Source organism: Corylus avellana, chromosome ca7 (assembly GCF_901000735.1).
Source record: "Corylus avellana chromosome ca7, CavTom2PMs-1.0".
Lineage (NCBI taxonomy): Eukaryota > Viridiplantae > Streptophyta > Magnoliopsida > Fagales > Betulaceae > Corylus > Corylus avellana.
The window spans coordinates 1,182,132-1,202,718 of record NC_081547.1 but is presented as its reverse complement, the minus strand read 5'-3'; the positions used below and the strand labels follow the sequence as shown (position 1 = coordinate 1,202,718).

Genomic DNA, 20,587 nt, shown 5'->3' with positions numbered 1-20,587 from the left:
TTATTAGATTCTAACATTAGTCGATAAAAAGTTAAATCAATGTCTTATCCTTAACCAATTCATTAGAAGAGGAATTATTTCCAAACGTGTACGAAAGAAGTTTCCTTATTTTTTTCCCTCTCATTCTCATGTCACTCTCTCATTTTTAAATGATTCAAAAACCCTCTTATTAACCCAGAATATTTTATTTCCTTTTTTTGAATTTTATTTCTTAAAACCCAACTCTATATTTTTGTGCAATGCAACAAATACAATACCGAGGAGGAGAAGAAGAAGCTCGAGCAATGGCGGAGCACGTGCTGCCCACGAGCAACGAGCTTTCGCTGGCCCACATGGACACTTACTTCGGGTTCACAAACTACGAGGAAAACGACGGCTCTGGCAACGAATTTGTCTTCGAGATCGACCGCAGTTTACTCATTGACCCACGCGGAATAACATATGGCCGTGAGATCGGTGAAGGGCCTCACTCCATTGTCTATGAAGGATTGTGGGTGCCTCTTTCTGCCAACTCAAAAACTTTGCTTCTTTTATTTATTTATTTTATTTATTATTATTATTATTTTCATTTTTATGGTTATTAGTCTTTGTTTTATATTAGGTCGCTTACATTGTGTGCATGTTCTTGAAGTATCATGTTTTGCTATGATTTGTGACTGATTTCAATCTTGGGCTTTTGTGGGTTTTGCTTCATGATAGACCCTTTGTGGGTTTCAATGTTTCAGGGTTAAGGATTGGTGTGTGGGGTGCTAAATATTGGTTAGTGTAATTTTGTTTATTTTCGTCTTGAAGTGGTGTATAATGCTTTGTAGGTTCTCTGAGTCAGGAGCCTGTCGGGTGCTTCGTATTGATTTTAGTGCTAATTCATTTTCAAGAACAATGTGCCCTGCTGTTTGGGTCTATTATACTATATTTAATAGTGAACAATTAGGTGTGCATTCTGTTCTGGTTTGAAAAGGAAAACAATTGCTGGATTGTTGCATTAGAGAAAGAAGCAGGGACAATGTGTTGTGTTGCACAGACTAAACCTTTTGTATGCAATCTATTGCTTTGAAACGACATAAGTTTTGTGGTTTCTATGGAAGGAAATGAACGACAAAAGTTTTAAGGACGTTGAGAGGATGTTGGAGGAGATCAAATTTTTATTTTGCAATACTCTAGATCTTTGGATAATTTTTTTGTTTCTCCTTTGGTGATTAATTACCATGATTTTTTGTTTACTCGTACTAGTTAGGTGTTTTCTCTTATTTACTTTCTTTGTATTTTAGTTTCCCTTATTCTTTTAATGATATCTCGATTACTTATAAATAAATAAATAAATGCTTTGAAACCTCCATTGAACTTGGATTAAATGAATCTCTACTGTGAGTACTTGTCCGTTTATGCATATGTGTGCTCACACGTGGTATAATGTCAGTATGTCACTGTGGGTGGGATTTAAAATCTATATTTGTTGACTGGAAGATACATAAGTGACAACATTGGTTATTGTTATCTAATGGGGGGAATTTTTGGGGCTTTTAGGTCCCCGATCCAATTTGGAGGATGAAAGAAAGAGTACTACAGCTAGTCATTCCAAATTTGAAAGTGATTATCACTAGCAAGCAAGAATTGATTAATTTCTTTTCCAGCAAATTGGCAATATAGCAAGTCGTTTGTAAGTTTGGTTTGTTTCTGTCATTGTTACTTGTGCTTTAGCATGGTAGTAGGGGATTTGCAGTATTCTGCACTCTGCAGTGATAAATTGTTTATAATAATTCGCAACCACTGGACAAAGATGTCTTTTTAGTTTTTTTTTTTTTTTTTTTTTTTTTAATTATTATTATAAATAATTCGATCTCAAGTGACAGCATTTATATGGCAATGTCATTCCCAAAGTCCTGCTTTTTGAAAATTTCTTAGCTCAAAAGATGTGAGAAGACCAACAGCTTGTCTGGTTTTTAAAGTAGAAATCGATATGACTAATTCTACCAACTTTAATTCTTAAACATTACTCAACTTGCAAAATAGTTGGGCTTGAAAACTATGTGCTCCTTTATGGTAGATCTTAAATAGGATACTGCGGGTTATATATGGTACACATATAACCTGTCTTAATTAGGAGGTACTGCTCTATCATTTTGTTGGGGTGCTTCAAATTTTCTTTCCTTTTTTTTTTTTTTTTTTTTTTTTTCCTTGAATTGTAATGTATTTAAATCAGCATCTCCAGAATATCAGCAGTTACTTGTACGGTACTTTGGATCATGTAGTTGGGGGGAGCTGCCCGGGAGTCTGGTAACATGTTTGAAAATACTCGAGGGGTTCTAATTGTTCAAATATATGTTTTACTTTTATTATGTATACATTTTATCAGGCTTTTAGTTTAAATATTGACTGTTGTTCAATGCTGCAACTGAGGAATTACGGATGTTGCTGTTTTAATAATGACGATAGTTTAATTTAGGTACAAATCGAAGGTCGTAGCTGTAAAGGTTATTCAGCCGAGCAGAACATCAGATGTAAGTCCTGAGTCTAAGGAAAAATTTCAGAGAGAGGTTACCTTGCTATCAAGGGTGAAACATGAAAATGTTGTGAAGGTAATCTACTTTATTTTCTCTTATACGGCTGGACAATAATGGTTGGAATTTAACAAGAATTATATATAAAGGAAAGATTTTTTTTGTTTTTTTTTTAGTTCCAAATTATATAATTTATTAATGTGCTTCTTCACCTTTTAAGCTTACCTACATTCATTTTGGTTATTTTGAACTGAGACAAATTTTTCTCCTTTTTTTTTTTTTTTTTTAATGCTCATTTTCAAAATACATAGCTCCCTACAACTCTCTTAAGAGTTGACACACCATATAAATTTTTGTCTATGTCCATGCACCTACTTCAGATGCTGATATAAGCTGCTTTGTTGAAACAGTTTATTGGGGCCTCTGTGGAACCGTCTATGGTAATAATTACTGAGCTTATGAGGGGTGGTACTCTTCACAAGTACTTACTGAGCAACCGTCCAAACACTCTTGATCTGAAGCTTTCTATAAGTTTTGCACTGGATATCTCGCGAGCGATGGAATACTTGCATGCAAATAGCATCATCCACCGTGATCTGAAGCCAAGTAATTTATTTTCTTCTCATACTAATGGTTTTGGTGCATTTCAATGAGAAGCAATCTGGTCAGGCAGGGAAACCAATTTGGTTTCAAAACATGCCCTGTCTGTTCATGGAAATAAAATATATTTACTGATTGGATGACGCTCTTGTGTCCTTATCCTGTAATGCTGACCAACAGTAGCTGAAAATTTGCTTCTCATAGAGACTCTTTATGTTTATTCCAGGCAATCTTCTTCTCACCGAGGACAAGAAACAAATTAAGCTGGCTGACTTTGGGCTAGCTAGAGTGGAGATATCAGGCAAAATGACTATTGAGGCTGGTACCTTTAGATGGATGGCTCCTGAGGTACTCTTTTTTCCCTCGTTCAGCAATTTCTGTTGCCATAAGATATCCATCAATGTCTAATTTTTCCTTTATGATCTGAAACAGTTATTCAGCCTAGACCCTCTTCCAAGTGGAGCAAAGAAGCACTATGATCACAAGGTGGATGTATACAGCTTCTCAATAGTTCTCTGGGAGTTGCTCACAAACAAAACTCCATTCAAGGGAAGGAATAACGTGATGGTTGCATATGCGACAGCAAATGTATGTGATAAATTTTTTGCCCATTCATATGCCATTTCTTTCTTAAACTTCTGCCAACCTCAATGAAAAATTTCTGGACTAATAGAAACTGCTCTTGTTTCCATACTGTCCAAGTGTAACATGAAAATAATGTTTTAGTCATATATGCTTGGCTATTGAAGCAAATATATGTTGATTGCTTGAATATGTTATGACAATTGATTGGTTTTGACGCTTACTCAGAATGAAAGGCCTAGCGTACAGGACGTTCCGAAAGCTCTTGTCCCCTTCTTAGAGTCCTGTTGGGCAGAAGACCCAAAATGCCGACCGGAATTCATGGAAATCACAGACTTCCTCCACAGCTTTTGCTCGACGCTAACCAAGCCTCCCAACGCGGTTGAGATTGAAGATCGCAAGAGCAACAAGAAGGTAGAGTCTGCAAGCACTGGCCATTTGATAAAGAAGTATGAAGAAAAGGGCAATAAGCGAAAGAGTTTGTTGCCTAGCCTTTTCCATTGCTTTGAAGATTGCTTTTCTGATTGACTGAATGGCGTGATGAATCCTGTGCTGGGTTTTTGTAAGGTCTGAGGGACTCAGCTCAGGGTTGGAATGGATGTACATGGTTGATTATATCTGTCTCCTTTGTATTGTACACCTTCAAAGCCAGATGGATTCTCAACAGAATTGCCATTTTGGTTCGAACATTGTACAGAACTCAGGACACAAAGAGAAATAGGAAATCAATGAAAAAGGGAAGAAATCTGAAGATTTTGATCAAATCAATGCTAGTAATATGATGATATATTTAAACTGAGATTTGCAATCACTAGCCTAATATGTTACTAACTGTGAGATATTCTTAATTTGCAGACAGTTAATTACAGAAACTTGCTGAAACCAAAAACAAAGAAAATAACAAAAGTTGCCTTCAAGTTTTAAGCAATTAATGAGATTAATAGACACTTAGAAGAAAATTACAAAAGCCAAAAACATTACTGGCTAATTCCACTGTATAAATTATGCTTGTGGGGATTCTTAAATGTTTCTGATTTGCTCGAGTCTGAGCCCATTTTGTAGTTTGTTATAACTAACGAGAGAGAATTAGGCATAATCAACCAACCTTCAGAATAGAGCATGTTTGTTGAACACCTCATCACCAGAAGGACATATACGGTATACCCTCCTCTACAAATGCTAGAAAGTATGGCCCTCCAACATCTTGAAGGTGATTAAAGCTCCATGATATGGGCATGATATAGTTGATGAAGATTTTTGTGTAGTTGGACTGAACGATGGGCACTTGCAAAATAAGGAAAAGATTATCGGAGTAACATACCGTCGACCTAGGGCACGCGGGAGAGCTTTTGATGGTTAAATCAAAGAGAGAAAGACTTAATAGAAAGTTATTAGGCTATTGAATGTCATACTTTTTTTGGAGATTTTGGTGACCATTCTTAGGCAAGATTCTTTAGAGGTAGTTTTTCGTGATTATTTGCCACGTAGTGGATACATTGGTTGTATAATAACTATCTAATGGGTAAGTGGCTCTTAAACTGTTTGAACTTTTTAATTGAGTTGCCTTGGATTATTTATTTCAGTATCAACGTAAAGATAAATTGAATTCTTGCTAGATCTCTTTACCAACCCCAATCCGAACCATTATAGGTCGTTGGTTGAACATCACATCCATAGAAGGATTTATTCTCTATCTCTACTCTATAAATGGTTCAGAAAGGATTCCACTTCATACTCCAACCTCCTAAGTATCTCCGCAGTGCCTTTTTTGTTGTGCACAACATGAACATTATGCTGAAATTGTTGAAGCGTCATTGTATGGACATGACATGCGAAAGGGATAGGGCCCCCTTCTTTTTTTTTTTCAACTCCACTTATTTATAAGTATCCAATAACGTAATATTATGCCTATATAATATCAATACATTTCAATCCAGCATTTAAGTCGTGGCTCAACTACAAAGTCGCAACATATTTGATTGTATACTCCACAAGCTGTGGGTCTAATCCTATCCTCACTACGTTTTACTTGAAATTTGATTGACAAATCTTGATTACTTTATCCTGCATGTACTCAGAGTTGAGGAATTCTGTTTTAATTAATTAAAGATTTATTTTACTATTATTTTATCCAATAAATATGGTAGTGTCAAATGTCAATCAACTTTAAAAAATTATATTTTTATTCTATTGTTATCTAACTCTATTGATACGATGTGCAAGAGCCATTGAATTTAACTTTTTTAAAAAATATATATATATAATTAAATCAAAGCCCAAACCTTTTTTTTTTAATATACTCAAAAGTCACAAGTCCTGACCTTCTTTTTGGTAAGCCGCGTAATACTGTTACATTAAAAAAATAAAAATAAATAAATAAATAACCAATTTGTCTATTCATCTTTTTAAAAAAATACAGTTTATTCATAAAATAAAATAAAAATACTGTTCCATCCCTTTGATGGAGAGATGGGTTCCCACATGGCGAAGATCTGAGTCAGATCATCTGACGGAGAGCTGGAACGAAACCGGATGAGAAGTACAGCAAGCAGAGGAGCAGAACCCGGGTAAGACGTGAGAGACAGATCACAGACGCCCACAGATGGTTCAATTCCGAGTTTCCGACATTGTTAAAAACCACTATTATTTAAGATTATCCACTTGCTGTCACGATGAGTCATCTTGGGTTGCTGCCTCGTCACAATCACTAAAACATGGACAGCTGGAACCCTCTTTCCCTCTCACGTGTCGCCCTTCCCAAACCCTAACCGATTCCCCCCCTTCCCACCCTTTCCGGTTGTCCGTCCCCTCCTATAGGACACCGCCACACCGGATCCAACCCACGCTGTACGTTTTCATACACACACAAACAACAACCACGTAACACAATCCACTGCCCCAACAACAACGACAACTGCTTCAGAGGTAGTAGAGGCTGTAGACCGACGACGAAGACAGTCGGACATCTCAACCAAAAAGAGTCTCTCCAGGCCGTGCGTGCGTGGATTCTGGGCCGCACAGATTTGCCTCTCAGGTTCTCGACCCTTAAATTCTTCTCACCCTTGGCCTTCCACCTCATCCTCTCCAAGCGCCAGGACAGCAGGTTAGTCTAATGTTACTTTGTTTCCACTAACACACTTGTTGTTCGGAATTAAGCTTGGGATCTCAAATTTCTTAGCCTGTTGTTTTCTATTATGAATTTCTTCTTGTTGCTAATGATGATAATTTTTGCTTCTCTAATCTGATTCAATTCAACTTTCGAGCTTGCTCTACGGAATTTTGAGCTTTCTTCCAATTTGAAATTGAAGTATTTCTTTCTCTAATCTGATCAAATTTGAGTTTCTGGCTTCCTAACAATTTGAAATAGAATGATTTCTTCTGGACTAGATTTTTGCTAGTCTATGATAATATTTTCGGAACTTTAGACATGGGTTCTTTTGTTCTCGGGGAATAGAAGGATGTGTAGCTATGGATTAAATTTTTTGGATTTTCTTTTCTGGTTGATTGCTACCATGGTGGTATGCGCATATTTATGTACTAAATGCCTATATTAGGTGTATGAAGGATATTTTAGAAAAGTTTTGTAAGATATGTCCCTTAATTTTTAGCTTTTTGTCCATATAAGTATTAATGGTTGCTGCTCTATGAGAGGGAGGGAGTATATATGTAAGATGGGATCGCTAGAATTAATGGCCAATAATTAGCACCCATTGTTCTCTGGAGGAACCTACATGCGGAAGTCTAAACTTTTAATGTATAATTGCGTCTTGGATTAGTTCAACTAGTGCAATGAGATACTTCAAATTGATAACTTGTTGGAAGCTTGGATGATTATGGAAGTAAACACTTGCAAGATCATGTAGTTATAAAAGGAATTATTGCTTATAATTCAGTCCCTTTGCTTATATAACTGCCTTTTGGTTTATTACAATCCTGGCATAAGCTGAATCAAATTTGTCAGATAGTTATTTTTCCTTTGTGCTGTTGTTGCTGACAAACTGCACCTGAGGACAACAGTACCATGGTCCATAGGAATGTTCTTACATTGTTGGTTGGCTATCAGATTATGAGAAAACTTTACAGATTGATGGGAGTGTTATTGCATTGTTGGATGCCTATCAAGAACATGAGAAAACTTTATGAGATGACTATGATGTTGTATGTGAGAAGAACTCAATGACCTTGTTCATTCTGGAGGCTAGTTTGCTTCATTTTGAAGCATAAAGGATGAGGCTTTGGTGGTTACAGCTTTGCATTTGCTTGTGAATCTATATAAATTGCTTTTATGTAATTGAAAACAGAGTCAATGTTAAGTAAATGAGTAATGCTAGAAACCACATTTTTATCCCACAAGTCACTTTGCTGATGTGGCAGTACCAATTAGTTCTTAGATTTTTTTCTTTTTTAACAAGGGTTAGTTAGCACTGCCACGTCAGCAAAGTGGGATACTTGTGAGATAAAAATTGTGTTTTTAGGATTTCTCTAAATAAATTTCTCATCATTCAAATCTTAGTATGCTGCCTCTAACATGTATGGCTATTCACTGTGGTGTTTTCAGGTGCTTCATAGATATTACTACGGATAGAAGTGATCTAGTCATAAACTGTAGAACTTGAAGGGGATTTCTGAAACAACTCAATGGGGACAGGGGAAGAGAGCACACCTCCTAAGCCTTCCAAACCAGCTTCTTCAACTCAGGTATTCCCATCTTCCTCCTAACCCCTTTTTCTTTTCTTTTTTCCGTTTCTTTTTTTGGTTGTAAAGCATTCTCATTTGTATTTACAGGAAATACCAACAACACATTCTTATCCTGATTGGTCAAGCTCTATGCAGGTTCATGATGATAATATGTTTAGTTTTTTTAATTGCTTTGATGAATTTTTTCATTATTTATTTAGATTAGTTTGAATATACAGATAATTTGTGTTAGCAGCTTATACATAAGCTTCCTGTTTAGGCTTATTATGGTCCTGGAGCTACACCTCCATTTTTTGCTTCAACTGTTGCTTCTCCAACTCCCCACCCATATCTGTGGGGAAGCCAGGTGAATATATCCTTTTTTTGGATCATATAGAGGCAAACATTCTCTACAAGATAGAAGGTTCTTATTTTCTTTACTGTTGGCAATTTTTCAGCACCCATTGATCCCACCGTATGGGACACCAGTTCCATACCCAGCTATATATCCTCCAGGGGGGGTTTATGCTCATCCTAATATGACCATGGTAATCCTAGCCACTTTCGTTCTTTACTTAGATTTCCTCGTACTATTTTTCTTTTACAATACAATCGCATGTGCCCGCACGTGTGACACATACACACACCCCTACTGCTGTTAAATGCTGAGAAGTGTATAAATTGGTCACCTAAAGTTGTTTACCATATCTTCTATAGACCCCAAACCCAGTAACAAACAATGCAGAGTTGGAAGGGAAGGGCCCTGATGGAAAGGACCGAGCGTCTGCTAAAAAATCCAAGGGAACTTCTGTAAGTTTAGGCAAGGCTGGAGAGAGTGCAAAAGCCGCTTCAGGTTCAGGAAATGATGGCGCTTCACAAAGGTACAACAACCTTGGTGTAGTTTTGGATCTTCTTTTTTGACTTATTTTTGCATCAGTTTCTCCTTAGCATTATTGGGTTTAAAACAAGATTTTTTTCTATTCACTACTACATTCTGATCAGAAATTTGCTCCCCCCCCCTTTTCTCTTCCCCTCTGGTTCAAAGTGATGAAAGTGGTACTGAGGGTACATCAGATGCAAGCGATGAGAATAATGACCAACAGGTACATTATATCAATATCAATAGCCCTGCTTTCTCGCTTGACCTTGTTGGCTGGTTTATGTATGCCTATGTCCTAATTATTGAAATATTTATAGTACTGGAGTTTCATTGGCCTGTTGATATGATGTATTTTTTTCTTATGAAAACATGCTTCTCTGTAGGATTTTGCTGGAAGTAAGAAGGGAAGTTTTCACAAGATGCTTGCAGATGGTATATTTTCATCTTCAAACTAATTTCCTGCCTTAAAACTAATTTCCTGCCTATTTTAATTTATAATTTGTACTCACTATAACTTCCTCAGGAGCCAATGCTCAGAGTAACACTACTGGGGTCGCCATTGGTCAAGCTTCAGTGCCTGGGAAGCCTGTCTCTATGCCTGCTACTAATTTGAATATTGGAATGGACTTATGGAATGCGTCTGCAGGTGGTTCTGGAGCTGCAAAAGTGAGACAAAATCCATCTGGTGCCTCATCGACACTTGTCATTGGTGAAGGCGTAATGCCTGAGCAGTGGGTACAGCAGGTATGAGCCTTAAAGGTTCTCCCTTTTTGCCTATTTCTCATTCCAATTCTCAATGTATTTGTACACAAATTATCTAACAATGAGAGTTCTCGTCAAAGTGCTGCTTTTGTTTTGTTTCTCACAAACACAAGTGCACAAACGCACACTGTTAAATCACCATTTATCCTAAAAACTTAAGCTGATAGAAAATTGTGAATTTAATTATTTAAATTAATATTTTAACATTCTCTCTTACGTGTGGGACTAGACAACACATGGACTATTTTAAATGACAGAAAATGGTTTGAACTCAAAACCTTTGTTCTAATACCATGCTAAATCACCACATATCCTAAGAGCTTATGTTGATAAGGAATGATGAATTTGATTATTTAAATTAATATTTTAACACGCACAACTGTGACATCCAAGAAGTTTTGGTATCCTTTTTTATGTGTTCATATGTCGATGTTGGTTTTGATTTACCACTTTACATGTTTCTTATGGAGAGGCTGTAAGTTTTGAAGTCATTGTGAATACTTGCATAAGTGCTAGTTCTGTAACTTGTATTTGGGAAATTATAGTAGTTTACTATTTGCCTTTGTATTGTACCAATTAGGCTTTCTACATATTCCTTTTATTGAATTCTAGCTATTGATTTTGACAGGATGAACGTGAGCTGAAAAGACAGAAGAGGAAGCAATCTAATAGGGAGTCAGCTAGGAGGTCAAGATTACGCAAACAGGTAGAAATGTACTTTGTGTCACTTGTTGGAAGAAAATGTTTGCCTGTTTCTTAACCAATATTAGAACATGAATCCTTATGTCCCACTAGCGCAGTCATGTTCTCCAATCCCTAATTCATGCTTCCTCCTATAATTTGACCATGTTAAGTTGTGACAAAGCAACTGCATGTGTTTGCCATCACGTTTTGAGGTTGAGAATGATATGAAGCTGAGGCAACATCATTTACATAATTGAACTTTGTGGCCCTTGATATTATTATAATTCCATCTAGGAGACAAATAGCTTGGACGTTTCATTGATTGCTGGGAAGTTTTTACATCTGCTTGATGTTGGGAAGGAGAGCATTTATTATCCAATTTTGTCAGAATGCTGAAGTGCTTGTTTAATTTTGCACATTTTTAAATCAGTCTTGCATTTCTTGTCCCAACCAGGCTGAGTGTGAAGAACTACAAGGAAGGGTGGAAAATTTGAACAACGAGAATCGCACTCTTAAAGATGAGCTACAGAGGCTTTCAGAGGAATGTGGAAAGCTTACATCCGAAAATAGTTCCATCAAGGTTTAATTTTAAACCCTTTCCTTTTACTATAAACCTCCATGTTGTCCTTTTCTTATTTTTCATTGCATTCCTGCTACTTAATTTTTCGTAATCTAAAGAATCAAAAATTTGTTATGGCTGAGTGTCAACTGAGGATTTAGAGCCCCTGGAATACCCTGCCCAAATTCCAGGAAGTTTGGCAAGAAATGAGAGAGGGGTGTGGGGCCTGGGGTGTGCGCCCAATTTCCCAAGCACCTCGGCCCCTACACCCCCCTACATCCCTGGAATTCAGACAGGAATTTCGGGGGATTGGGATCCGTTGATCTTCAAAAGCATTGCAATCAATTCTTTCCAGCAAGTTTTCATCAATATGATGGGAAAGTTTTGCCCAATTTTTGCTGCTTTAACAGGAAGAATTGACACGACTGTGTGGACCAGATGCAGTTGCTAAGCTCGAACAGAACATCCCCACGCCAGTTCTTCAGTCACATAGTGGTGATGGCAACAGTTAACAACATTGAAATCCTCCAACGACAGATAACTTTGCAGTCAGAACAAAAGTTAATTCAACTCTAGGAAGTAATGGTATTGGGCTCTAATTGAGCACAAAACATTTATTTTCCTTACTAATCTATAGCCTTAACCCTTTCAAACTGTAACTTTTATGAGCTTTAACCGAGTTGGAACATCGATGAATCATCTATATTGTATTTGATCAACCGGGAAAAAGATTGTATAGGAGAATACTTAGGCAACTGTTGAGATATGGAGTGCAATCGCAATGGATATTGTAGGGACTTCCCACTTAGTTGCTGCTCGTCAGCATTTGCCACTCTCTTCCCATATATGTATACTTGATAGTTATCAATACGACACGTCCGTATGGCAGCTCTACTGTGGAAGACAAAAAAGTGTAAAAAAACAAATTGTATTTTTCTTTTATTTTGGCAATTTGCTAATATTTCGGATAACAAATTTGCCAATAGTTCAAGCAGTTGAGGAGATACTTATGCTGCAACTTTGATGTTCAAAAACAGAAACTACACGTTTGGTTAGGCAAATCAATGTCTGGTCTGACACTCAGAACACTGAGGCTAAACCAGTGGACCAAGACAAATTCCTAGCAAAAAGGGTACTCAAATTGATGAGGATTCCAGTGGCCGCATTTCCATTTTATTTTTTTTCCTGGGCGGCAACTTCCAGCTGCCGGAATATATACCCGGATGGAAGCCACAGCTATATCATTTTTTATGAATAATATTAAAAATTCACTACTTCAAAGACAAATATAAAGAGAAATACAAATGGGTCAAAACCACTCAAAATCATGGCACGCCGACCAAGATAAGGGCTGACAGGTGATTCTGCAACCGATGTCAAGACTATGAATCCTTATTCTTGGGTTAGGCTAGATGGCGTGGGATTCGTGACGGTAAGCAAGAGGAGAGAGAAGGACTTTCACGAGAGGAGAGGGGGGAGTCTAGACGGGAGCAGGGGAGCTCTCACCGACTCACCGTTATATCACTTGGAATAAAACAAAATGTGATATCACTGATATTACAGGGAGACACAAGTAGATTGCATTTACCATAACGGTTCCGTGAACGAACAAAGGTTATACACAAGCCTCTTCTTGTTTTTGGCAGCTATTTCTTGGAAAAGATTTTACAGAAATGTGATGCCAGCTATAAGCTAGACTTACTATATTTGATTGTATGAAAATAATACCACACCCACTAATATGGCACCTTTTTTTCTTCTTTCTTTTTTTTTTTTTTTATTTTTGGAGACATAAAACTGCCTGAAAATCATGCACATTTACAGGAAGGCATCAACCATCATGATCTGAGTCGGTATCTGGGGATGTTCTTATCGGGCCTTCAATTGCAGTGTGCTGTCGTGGTTGATCAGGTTTCACAGCAGCCCTTAGAAATTGGTCCGCTGGTTCAGAGCCAAAAAAAAAAAAAAAAAGTTTAGCCTGAATACATAATTAGTGGAGTCATGAAACGACCAAAAGCACTGCAGAACACTATAGTCCTTACCTGATCCCATGATCTTCACAACCATGTTCTTAACAAACTGAATTTCGGCTTGATGCGCACTTATGAGTTTAATCTACATTTATAGAGAACCATAAAACCTCTTTAAATCTGCATTTCATGTAAAAGAAGGCATGCACGTTGTTTTCTCAAGTTAAACCTAAAACCAACTACTTTTAAGGTCCAGTTAACCTAGGGAAATAAGGAATGAATAGGAGCACCTCAGTTATCCCAAATATTATGTGTCAGCATAATCGAGTACCACCAGCAGCTGTAGCCTGTAGCCTACTGGTCTTCTTAACCTTTTAAAGAAAGAGGTCTTTGGTTCAACCAATTATGGGTGTCAGGGAAGCGGGACTTGAATTAATTCTATATTTTGTCCTAAGAAAGTAAAGAAGCATATTCATAGTATTTGATCTTTACACCATGTTATAATTTCATAAAATGTAAAATGGACACAAATACCCCAAATTGACACATTCACACAGCTTATATTGTGCAAAGCATACCAGCAGTTAAAGAACATACCAATTCACCATATGCAAAACCCATAATTTGATCAGCTCTAGCTTGGTGCCTCAAGAAGAATGGACGTAGGTGGTTCATGTACAATTGCTTGGCCCCCTGGAAAGCAAACAGTCGATTCAAACTGAGTTCACACCAAGTCTAAATTTAACATACGTCGCAATCTAGAGGTACAAAAGTAGTTGTCAAAAGTCAAAATACATCATTTTTACCCCAGGAATTGCCATAAACTGAAAAAGAACCATAAGCTTAAACTCACATCAGTAGATGGAAGTTGAAGCCAAACAAGAAACGCAAATTTCAGGTGGTAGTACAAAGGACACCTGCACATAATGAAAAAATATAAGGAATTTTTTTATTTTTTGGTAATGCACCCAATGAGTTTTGAATGCACAACCTCACCATTCACCTTGTTTTTACAAGGGAAGGAAGCGCCATTTGGCTCATTGGCACAATTTTATGAAACTTATCAAGTTCAAAAGCATTAATACAAATAAATGTTTCTATCTTTCAGGAAATTCATACTAGTTGTCATATTTTTCCTTAAAGGTTGGTTAGGAGTTGTGATAACTTTAGTCTGGAGCAAATTAATCACATGAATAACTATAACTAATACTGTTCAACACCATATTTTCTGTCATGGCTTTTTCCAAAATAAATTTCACTCCGCCAAGCAGAGTCCTGTCAGACAAAATTGATTGGTTGGGACCATCTGCTTTCTTATCTTTTTGTAGAGGCCATCTGCTTTCCGATCAAAAACATTACCAAGTAAACGACAAGAGGCTAAGAATATAAAGAACGCAAGTGAAGAAGAACAAATTAAGGAAACTGTGTTTTGACTTATGTTGAGCTCTCAGTATTGGCTATACAATATTTTGTAATGCATACAACTTGCATAACAGTACAAACCATCCTCCACCCAATTCTGGGTCTTGAACCAACAAACCACCCTCCACCCCATTCTCATGGCAGGAGGAACTGCCTGCTATTTGAGCCAAAGCTTATTGATGCAAGAGTCATTTTTATTCGTTCAAAAATTGTTGATTTAGCAACTAATTTAAATCATAATAAACCAATCAAATCATCAAAATTGAAAGAGAAAGAAAGAACTTGCTTGAATCTGCATAAGACTCTTAAGAAAAGCTAGTTAAACCTGGGAGAAATGTAAACAAAATATCATCCAATAGTTACCACATCAACTCTACCAAGCAACACTTAGACCTTTCATATGGGATCTGACAAGGGCACAACATGTCCAATATAACCTTATGAAGAGAACTTGTCTCATTTAACCAATCAATATGGTTTACAATTAGCTAAGTGGGGTTCAGAATTATACCAAGAAATAAGCTTGTCAGAAAAGACTTCCACAATGCTGAAAGATCCATAAGCTGCAATCATTCAAAGAAGACGTGAATGTGATCAGATTAGTAGCATGGTAGAGGCTAAAGGTCATGCACTTCAAGCAATTCAGCAAGCATTAAGATACTATCATCCAGGTAACTTAAACTTGTCCCATATCAGCAAAGATAAAACATATAGTTAAGTCACCCAAGAGGGCCGACTTAATCATTAGCATAAGAAGTGTTATTGATAAGGGAAGGCTATTGTTGTGTCACCCCTTTGTCGCCAACAGTTCAAGAGTAGACCGCAATAACTAGTTATGCCAAATGGCTCCATGGTTTACTCTTCAATTTCTATCCCTCTCAACAAAAACCTTGATGGTAAACCACCATATGCATTCTACAGCTCGAGATACATGGAATGTAGCTGGCTAGTAAAAGCTTTCTTTTCCACGTTCAACCCTATCAAGGGCCATAAATTCAGAATTTCACGATTCATCTTTATGCTAGACATTTAATAAATTGATTCTACTCCTTCCCTCTCCTGCCTTACAAAACAGAAAAAAAGTAAAAGAGGGTGTCAATGGGTTCTCACCACAGCGATACCTATATATGGTTTTCAATGAGAAGAGGGCACCATCGTATCATCAAAAATTAAATTTGACCCAACTGTAACCCTATCTGGCTTTCTTGGACCTCTGAATGCCTTTGGGGCTACTGAGACAGCAACTAAACTTGAAACATACTTAGGATTTAAGGTTCACACAAAACATTAATAAGATGGCCTACTTCTTGAGAATGAAGTAGGACGGTATAGGACACAAAACTAAGAAGCAAGAAAGCACAAAACAAGCATAATATTCAAAATTTACCAATACAGATGAAAGGTGATCAGAATTTGGGAAAAGAAGAAAACTAAAGGAAAAAGAAATTATGACCTGCCCAATATAAAAGCATCCTTTGTTGCTCATTTTGATCTTTCCTCTCAATTGCCTTGAATGTAGAGTACACAGGTAAAGCAATCCCAATAGAACAGCTGCACACGCAGAAAGCTAAATGTTATGTTAACCCCAAAAACAAGTAAATTTGCTTCTAGTTTGCAGTGAAAGAAGCACATATCAGCAACTAAAACGTCAATGAGTATGATTAGAGCTTATATGATGAAAAATGGCCATTGAAAGACTGAAATTCTGCATGCTAATTACATATTTGAAGTAAAAAATGACCTCCGCAAGAATTATCAACTGTTACTGGATGTCAACAGTGTATATGTTTAAAAATGAAAAATAAATTGAGCAAGGATCTGCAGAAAATACATTAACAAATGGTCAAAACAAAATTTATCAAAAGCATACCATGCTGTTCGAATTACAATGTTAGAACCAAGAGGACAAAGAAGCAACCGCAGCCCGACCTGCATCAAATATGTTTAACATCAATTTAAGCATGTACTACTGGGAGAAGTAAATGAGTTCTAATACTGTGTGATATAATAAAAAGCTAAATAAAAATACTAATTAAGTAATTAGTTCATTTATAATTTACTAAGAACAAGTATAAACAAAGATAAACGGGGTTAAAAGAAATAAAAAGCAAAGTCCTCACAAAACTTAATCAAATTGAGAAATATCTTAGAAAGAGTTTGGCTTGCCTCCGGTGAAAAAATCACCAGAAATCCTCTCGGTTAAGATTGCCTCAAGTGAAAAAATAACTGGAATTCTCCCCCATTCTCGCAATCTTGACCGTTTATTTTTACACAGGAGATATCCAATGATTTTTTCAATGGAGACAAGCCAAATTCCTCAGAAAGATAGAACTACCCTGTCCAGTGAGCAATCCCAAATGGTAGGAAACTTCAAGCATGCATTCTTGAACTCCAAAATAGAAAAACTTCAGACTCTGAACATTTCTTCTAGTCTATCCTTGCTAACAACAAAACTCAATTATTTGCAACTCTGTTGTCATCTTTAACAGCACTAAATCCATCTCCTCATCTCATAGCTATTGTGTGATTAAACCTAATAACATTAATATTTCACAATCTATTCTGTAAACGAATTTTCGGACATACATAGGTCAAAATATTCTTTTACCACCTCCAATAATGTGAATTTGCTAGGAATTTCTCCGATGAATAATATCTAATTATCACCCTATGAAGATTTGCATAACCAAACAATTACAGCTCCACAATCGCAATATTCGATTCAGAATTTTCAAAAATATACTACATTACATAACCCTAGCTGAAAAAAGAGTGACAAGAATACGCATCGAAAGAGACGGACGAGAAAAATCCTCACCTCGCTTGTTACGTTGGATCCGAGAAGTGCCATTTCTGCGAAACTACGCGCTTCGAATCCAACGAACCAATCTTTAAATTTTCAGTACTAGTGTTTAACTATAATTATCATAGAGTTTTTTGGATTTTCTGTTTGATAGAAGATCATGATGATCTCGGGAAGAAACGGTGTCGTCAGGTGCCCTTTGGAAAGAAACAAGCCTGAGTCATGGCCCATGGATCAGGATCATAAGCCCAATAAGGCACTGTTTCAGCCTTTATTATAGTCTGTTAGTGCTCTTTCGGTTCACTGTTTGCCCAAAGAAGCGATGATTTTTTTTGGGCCCATTTGGCAAAGAGTTGTCGCAAATTTGACTATAAATTAACTCTTTCCTAAATGTGCACCCTGTCTAGCCCGTCTTAGACGTGGCAGTGCTTTTAAACTTGTGATTGTAGGTGCCAAAGAAGGAAATGACGTTTTCGGCTTATTTGCTTAAAAAAGGAAAATTATCAAATCATGAATCCCAACGTTTTTTTTTTTTAAAAAAAAAGAAATTTCCTCCAAATCAAACCGGATAAAATATCCTTCAACCCTTTTTTTTTATTTTTTTTATTTTTAACATATCCACACAAGAAGAGGGAGGGGGATTCGAACTAGTAACCTCCGCTTCTTTATGCATGGTCCCAGCCGATTGAACTAACTCTTTGAGACTCCTTCAACTCATTTAAAATAGTGTCAAACGTCAATAAACATTTAAAAGCCATATTAAATTATTAACATCATTAATAACAGTTTACTAATTTGTAATCAATTTAATGTGCATTTTAAATGTTTCTAGACACTTAGCACTATTTTAAATGGGTTATAGGATATTTCCTTCAGACTGGTTTGAATGAAATTTCTATCCTTTTCTTTTAGTGGGGGTGCTATTGATTTTATTACATTTCCTTACAAATAGACATAAAAGTGGGCATATAATATTAAGGTGGTCGCAACCACTCTCATGAGCCAATGGGAGTGGCTGAGCACCCGAGAAATGTTAGCTCTCATTCTCCTAACCATCTTTTTTTCAAATGAATTCAAATCCAGCATTTGATTTGTGGTTTACATATGGGTCTTATATATTCAATAGGGGTGTCAACCCAGTCCGATTTTTCGGTTTTTGGCCGAAACCAGAATCAGAACTGGGGTACCCCGGTTCTTAGATTTGGAAAACCGGAACCGAGAACCGGGTCCTGGTTATCGGCCAATTCCCGTTTTTACCCGGTCCGGTAACCGGTTCAATTTTTTTTTTTTTTTTTTGAAACCTTATGAAAAAATTGTTTTCTGAAAAAACCTCATGAATTTTTCATGAGGTTTCATTTTAGAGGGGGAAGAAAGATGAGAAGAAGAGGGAGAAGAAAAAAAAAAAAAAGAAAAAAGAGGAGAGAAAGGAGGCTCTCGGAGGATGAAGAGGAAGAAAAAAAAAAAAAAAGATGGAAAATAGAAAAGATGAGAAGACACAAATAACCCTCTTAATTTAACTATGACAAAGAAATAATAGGCCCATCCGTAAATCTACACCATCATACAAAAAGTAAGTGAGGTGAAATACCCAAAAACTGGTCAAACTAATTCAAATTCATTATTTCCTTACTAATTAAACTGGGTGAGCTTAATACCAAATGGCAAAATAATAATTTAACGCCATCAAAGAAAAATCACTGTTATCGAGGCATTGGCTCTTTTGCATATTAATTTAATATATATATATAATATTAAAAAAATTATTATTATATATAAATGCACCTGGTTCCGGTTTCCCGGTTTTTACCTGGTGCTCAAAACTGAGACCGGAACTGGGGTCCCCGGTTTTTAGTTTTTTTTTGCAACCGGAACTGGAACCAGCTCCCCTATTCCGGTTCCGATTCCTCGGTAATTTTTGACATCCCTAATATTCAATAGTAAATTTTTTAAAAAAGTATATATGGAGATGGTTAAGAGATTGTTAGGAAAATGAAGGCTGAACTTTCTCTTATGCACCCCTATGAGCCACCATCAGGGGTATTCAACCACCTTTATAATTGATCAGAGGAATTGATTGACCACCTCCAAAAGTCTTAGGGGTGGCAGTGTGGCATAGTTGAAATAGAAGAATGAGAAATGTGTGTTTGACACAGCTAACATGTTTGACATGGTAAACATAGTGTCAATTTGCAAAAAGGATGTGACAAAATCTCTAATCCCCCAACTATTTTTCGTATTGATACAATTGGTGATTGTTATAATGATAAATGAATTCTAAAGCCAAAACCTTCCTAATTGAGATCAATTAGGAGTTGACTTTCTTTCCTTGTTAAAATAATAAGGAAACTATATTTACTCACTTCAATCTACAACCCAATTTGTAATATCTCATAATCTTTTAATTTGTACAATATACCTTATTAATATGCCACTCAATTTACAGTATTCTCTCTCTATCAAGATTCCCTACAACGAATAGCATGCCACTCTACATTTGAGTTTATCACAGAGTTGTCAGAGTAATATGCATTCAAAATTTATTTTAGGCAAAATTACCTTTGTTTAATGATGCATGTCACTCCACATTAGCAGAATGAAATAAAAATAAAATAATAGTGTGACTTAAAACATTACCCATTAATAATAGATTCAAAAATTTAGGCATATACGGCCTAGTTCTCTCCTCAATTTAGTGGAAGCTCCTCCATTCTCTCGGGGAATAACCCAATTTATTCAAACATAAAAGAGCACGGATGTTTCAGAACATGTACTCCCTTTTGCGCTTAACCAACAAAAGAATGTGTTAAACAATGGCATTTTGGCTAAAAAGGAAAAAAAAAAATCATATAATTTCAAAGGGATAATATTATATTTCACATTGATTTATCACATTCATTTTAAATAGGTTAACTTGATATGTTTTAAATGGTTTCCTATGCAAGTCACTTAAAAAGAAAAATAAATAAATAAAGTTCTCTCAATTTGAAATAAAATGAATAGTATCAAATTTATAATTAGAATGTAAAGTTGGTGCATCTAATGGTCTATATGAAAGTAATATTGACATTTTAAAAAAAAAATTAAATAATGTAAAATCATATACACAATTAGATAAACTAACTTTATATAATAATTAATCGTGAAATGAAT

General features: G+C 36.3%; 3 protein-coding genes across 5 annotated transcripts; 2 read left to right on the top strand and 1 right to left on the bottom strand.

Moving 5' to 3' along the window:
• Positions 1 to 231: 231 nt before the first annotated feature.
• Positions 232 to 4,433, top strand: LOC132187578 (serine/threonine-protein kinase STY13-like). Its single transcript, XM_059601928.1, has 6 exons — positions 232 to 490; positions 2,444 to 2,576; positions 2,909 to 3,104; positions 3,325 to 3,446; positions 3,531 to 3,686; positions 3,909 to 4,433. The coding sequence occupies exons 1-6, from the start codon at positions 240 to 242 to the stop codon at positions 4,206 to 4,208; spliced, it is 1,158 nt and encodes a 385-aa protein (XP_059457911.1). The 5' UTR covers positions 232 to 239; the 3' UTR covers positions 4,209 to 4,433.
• Positions 4,434 to 6,405: 1,972 nt separating this feature from the next.
• Positions 6,406 to 12,950, top strand: LOC132186309 (G-box-binding factor 1). 3 transcript variants are annotated; one of them, XM_059600214.1, is made up of 12 exons: positions 6,406 to 6,783; positions 8,239 to 8,378; positions 8,466 to 8,513; positions 8,638 to 8,724; positions 8,816 to 8,905; positions 9,075 to 9,238; positions 9,403 to 9,460; positions 9,621 to 9,669; positions 9,884 to 9,981; positions 10,628 to 10,705; positions 11,138 to 11,263; positions 11,681 to 12,950. In XM_059600214.1, the coding sequence occupies exons 2-12, from the start codon at positions 8,319 to 8,321 to the stop codon at positions 11,816 to 11,818; spliced, it is 996 nt and encodes a 331-aa protein (XP_059456197.1). In that variant the 5' UTR covers positions 6,406 to 6,783; positions 8,239 to 8,318; the 3' UTR covers positions 11,819 to 12,950. The 3 variants fall into 3 exon arrangements, with proteins under 3 accessions (XP_059456197.1, XP_059456195.1, XP_059456196.1); XM_059600212.1 differs by having other exon boundaries at positions 6,408 to 6,783; positions 9,761 to 9,981; XM_059600213.1 differs by having other exon boundaries at positions 6,413 to 6,783; positions 9,761 to 9,981; positions 11,653 to 12,950.
• An 80-nt stretch (positions 12,951 to 13,030) lies between these two features.
• On the bottom strand, positions 13,031 to 17,592 carry LOC132186310 (HVA22-like protein k). The gene is made up of 8 exons (XM_059600215.1): positions 17,453 to 17,592; positions 16,505 to 16,563; positions 16,088 to 16,185; positions 15,146 to 15,197; positions 14,066 to 14,129; positions 13,810 to 13,905; positions 13,285 to 13,357; positions 13,031 to 13,183 (listed from the first exon to the last, which is right to left on the bottom strand). The coding sequence occupies exons 1-8, from the start codon at positions 17,483 to 17,485 to the stop codon at positions 13,074 to 13,076; spliced, it is 585 nt and encodes a 194-aa protein (XP_059456198.1). The 5' UTR covers positions 17,486 to 17,592; the 3' UTR covers positions 13,031 to 13,073.
• Between the last annotated feature and the right edge of the window lie 2,995 nt (positions 17,593 to 20,587).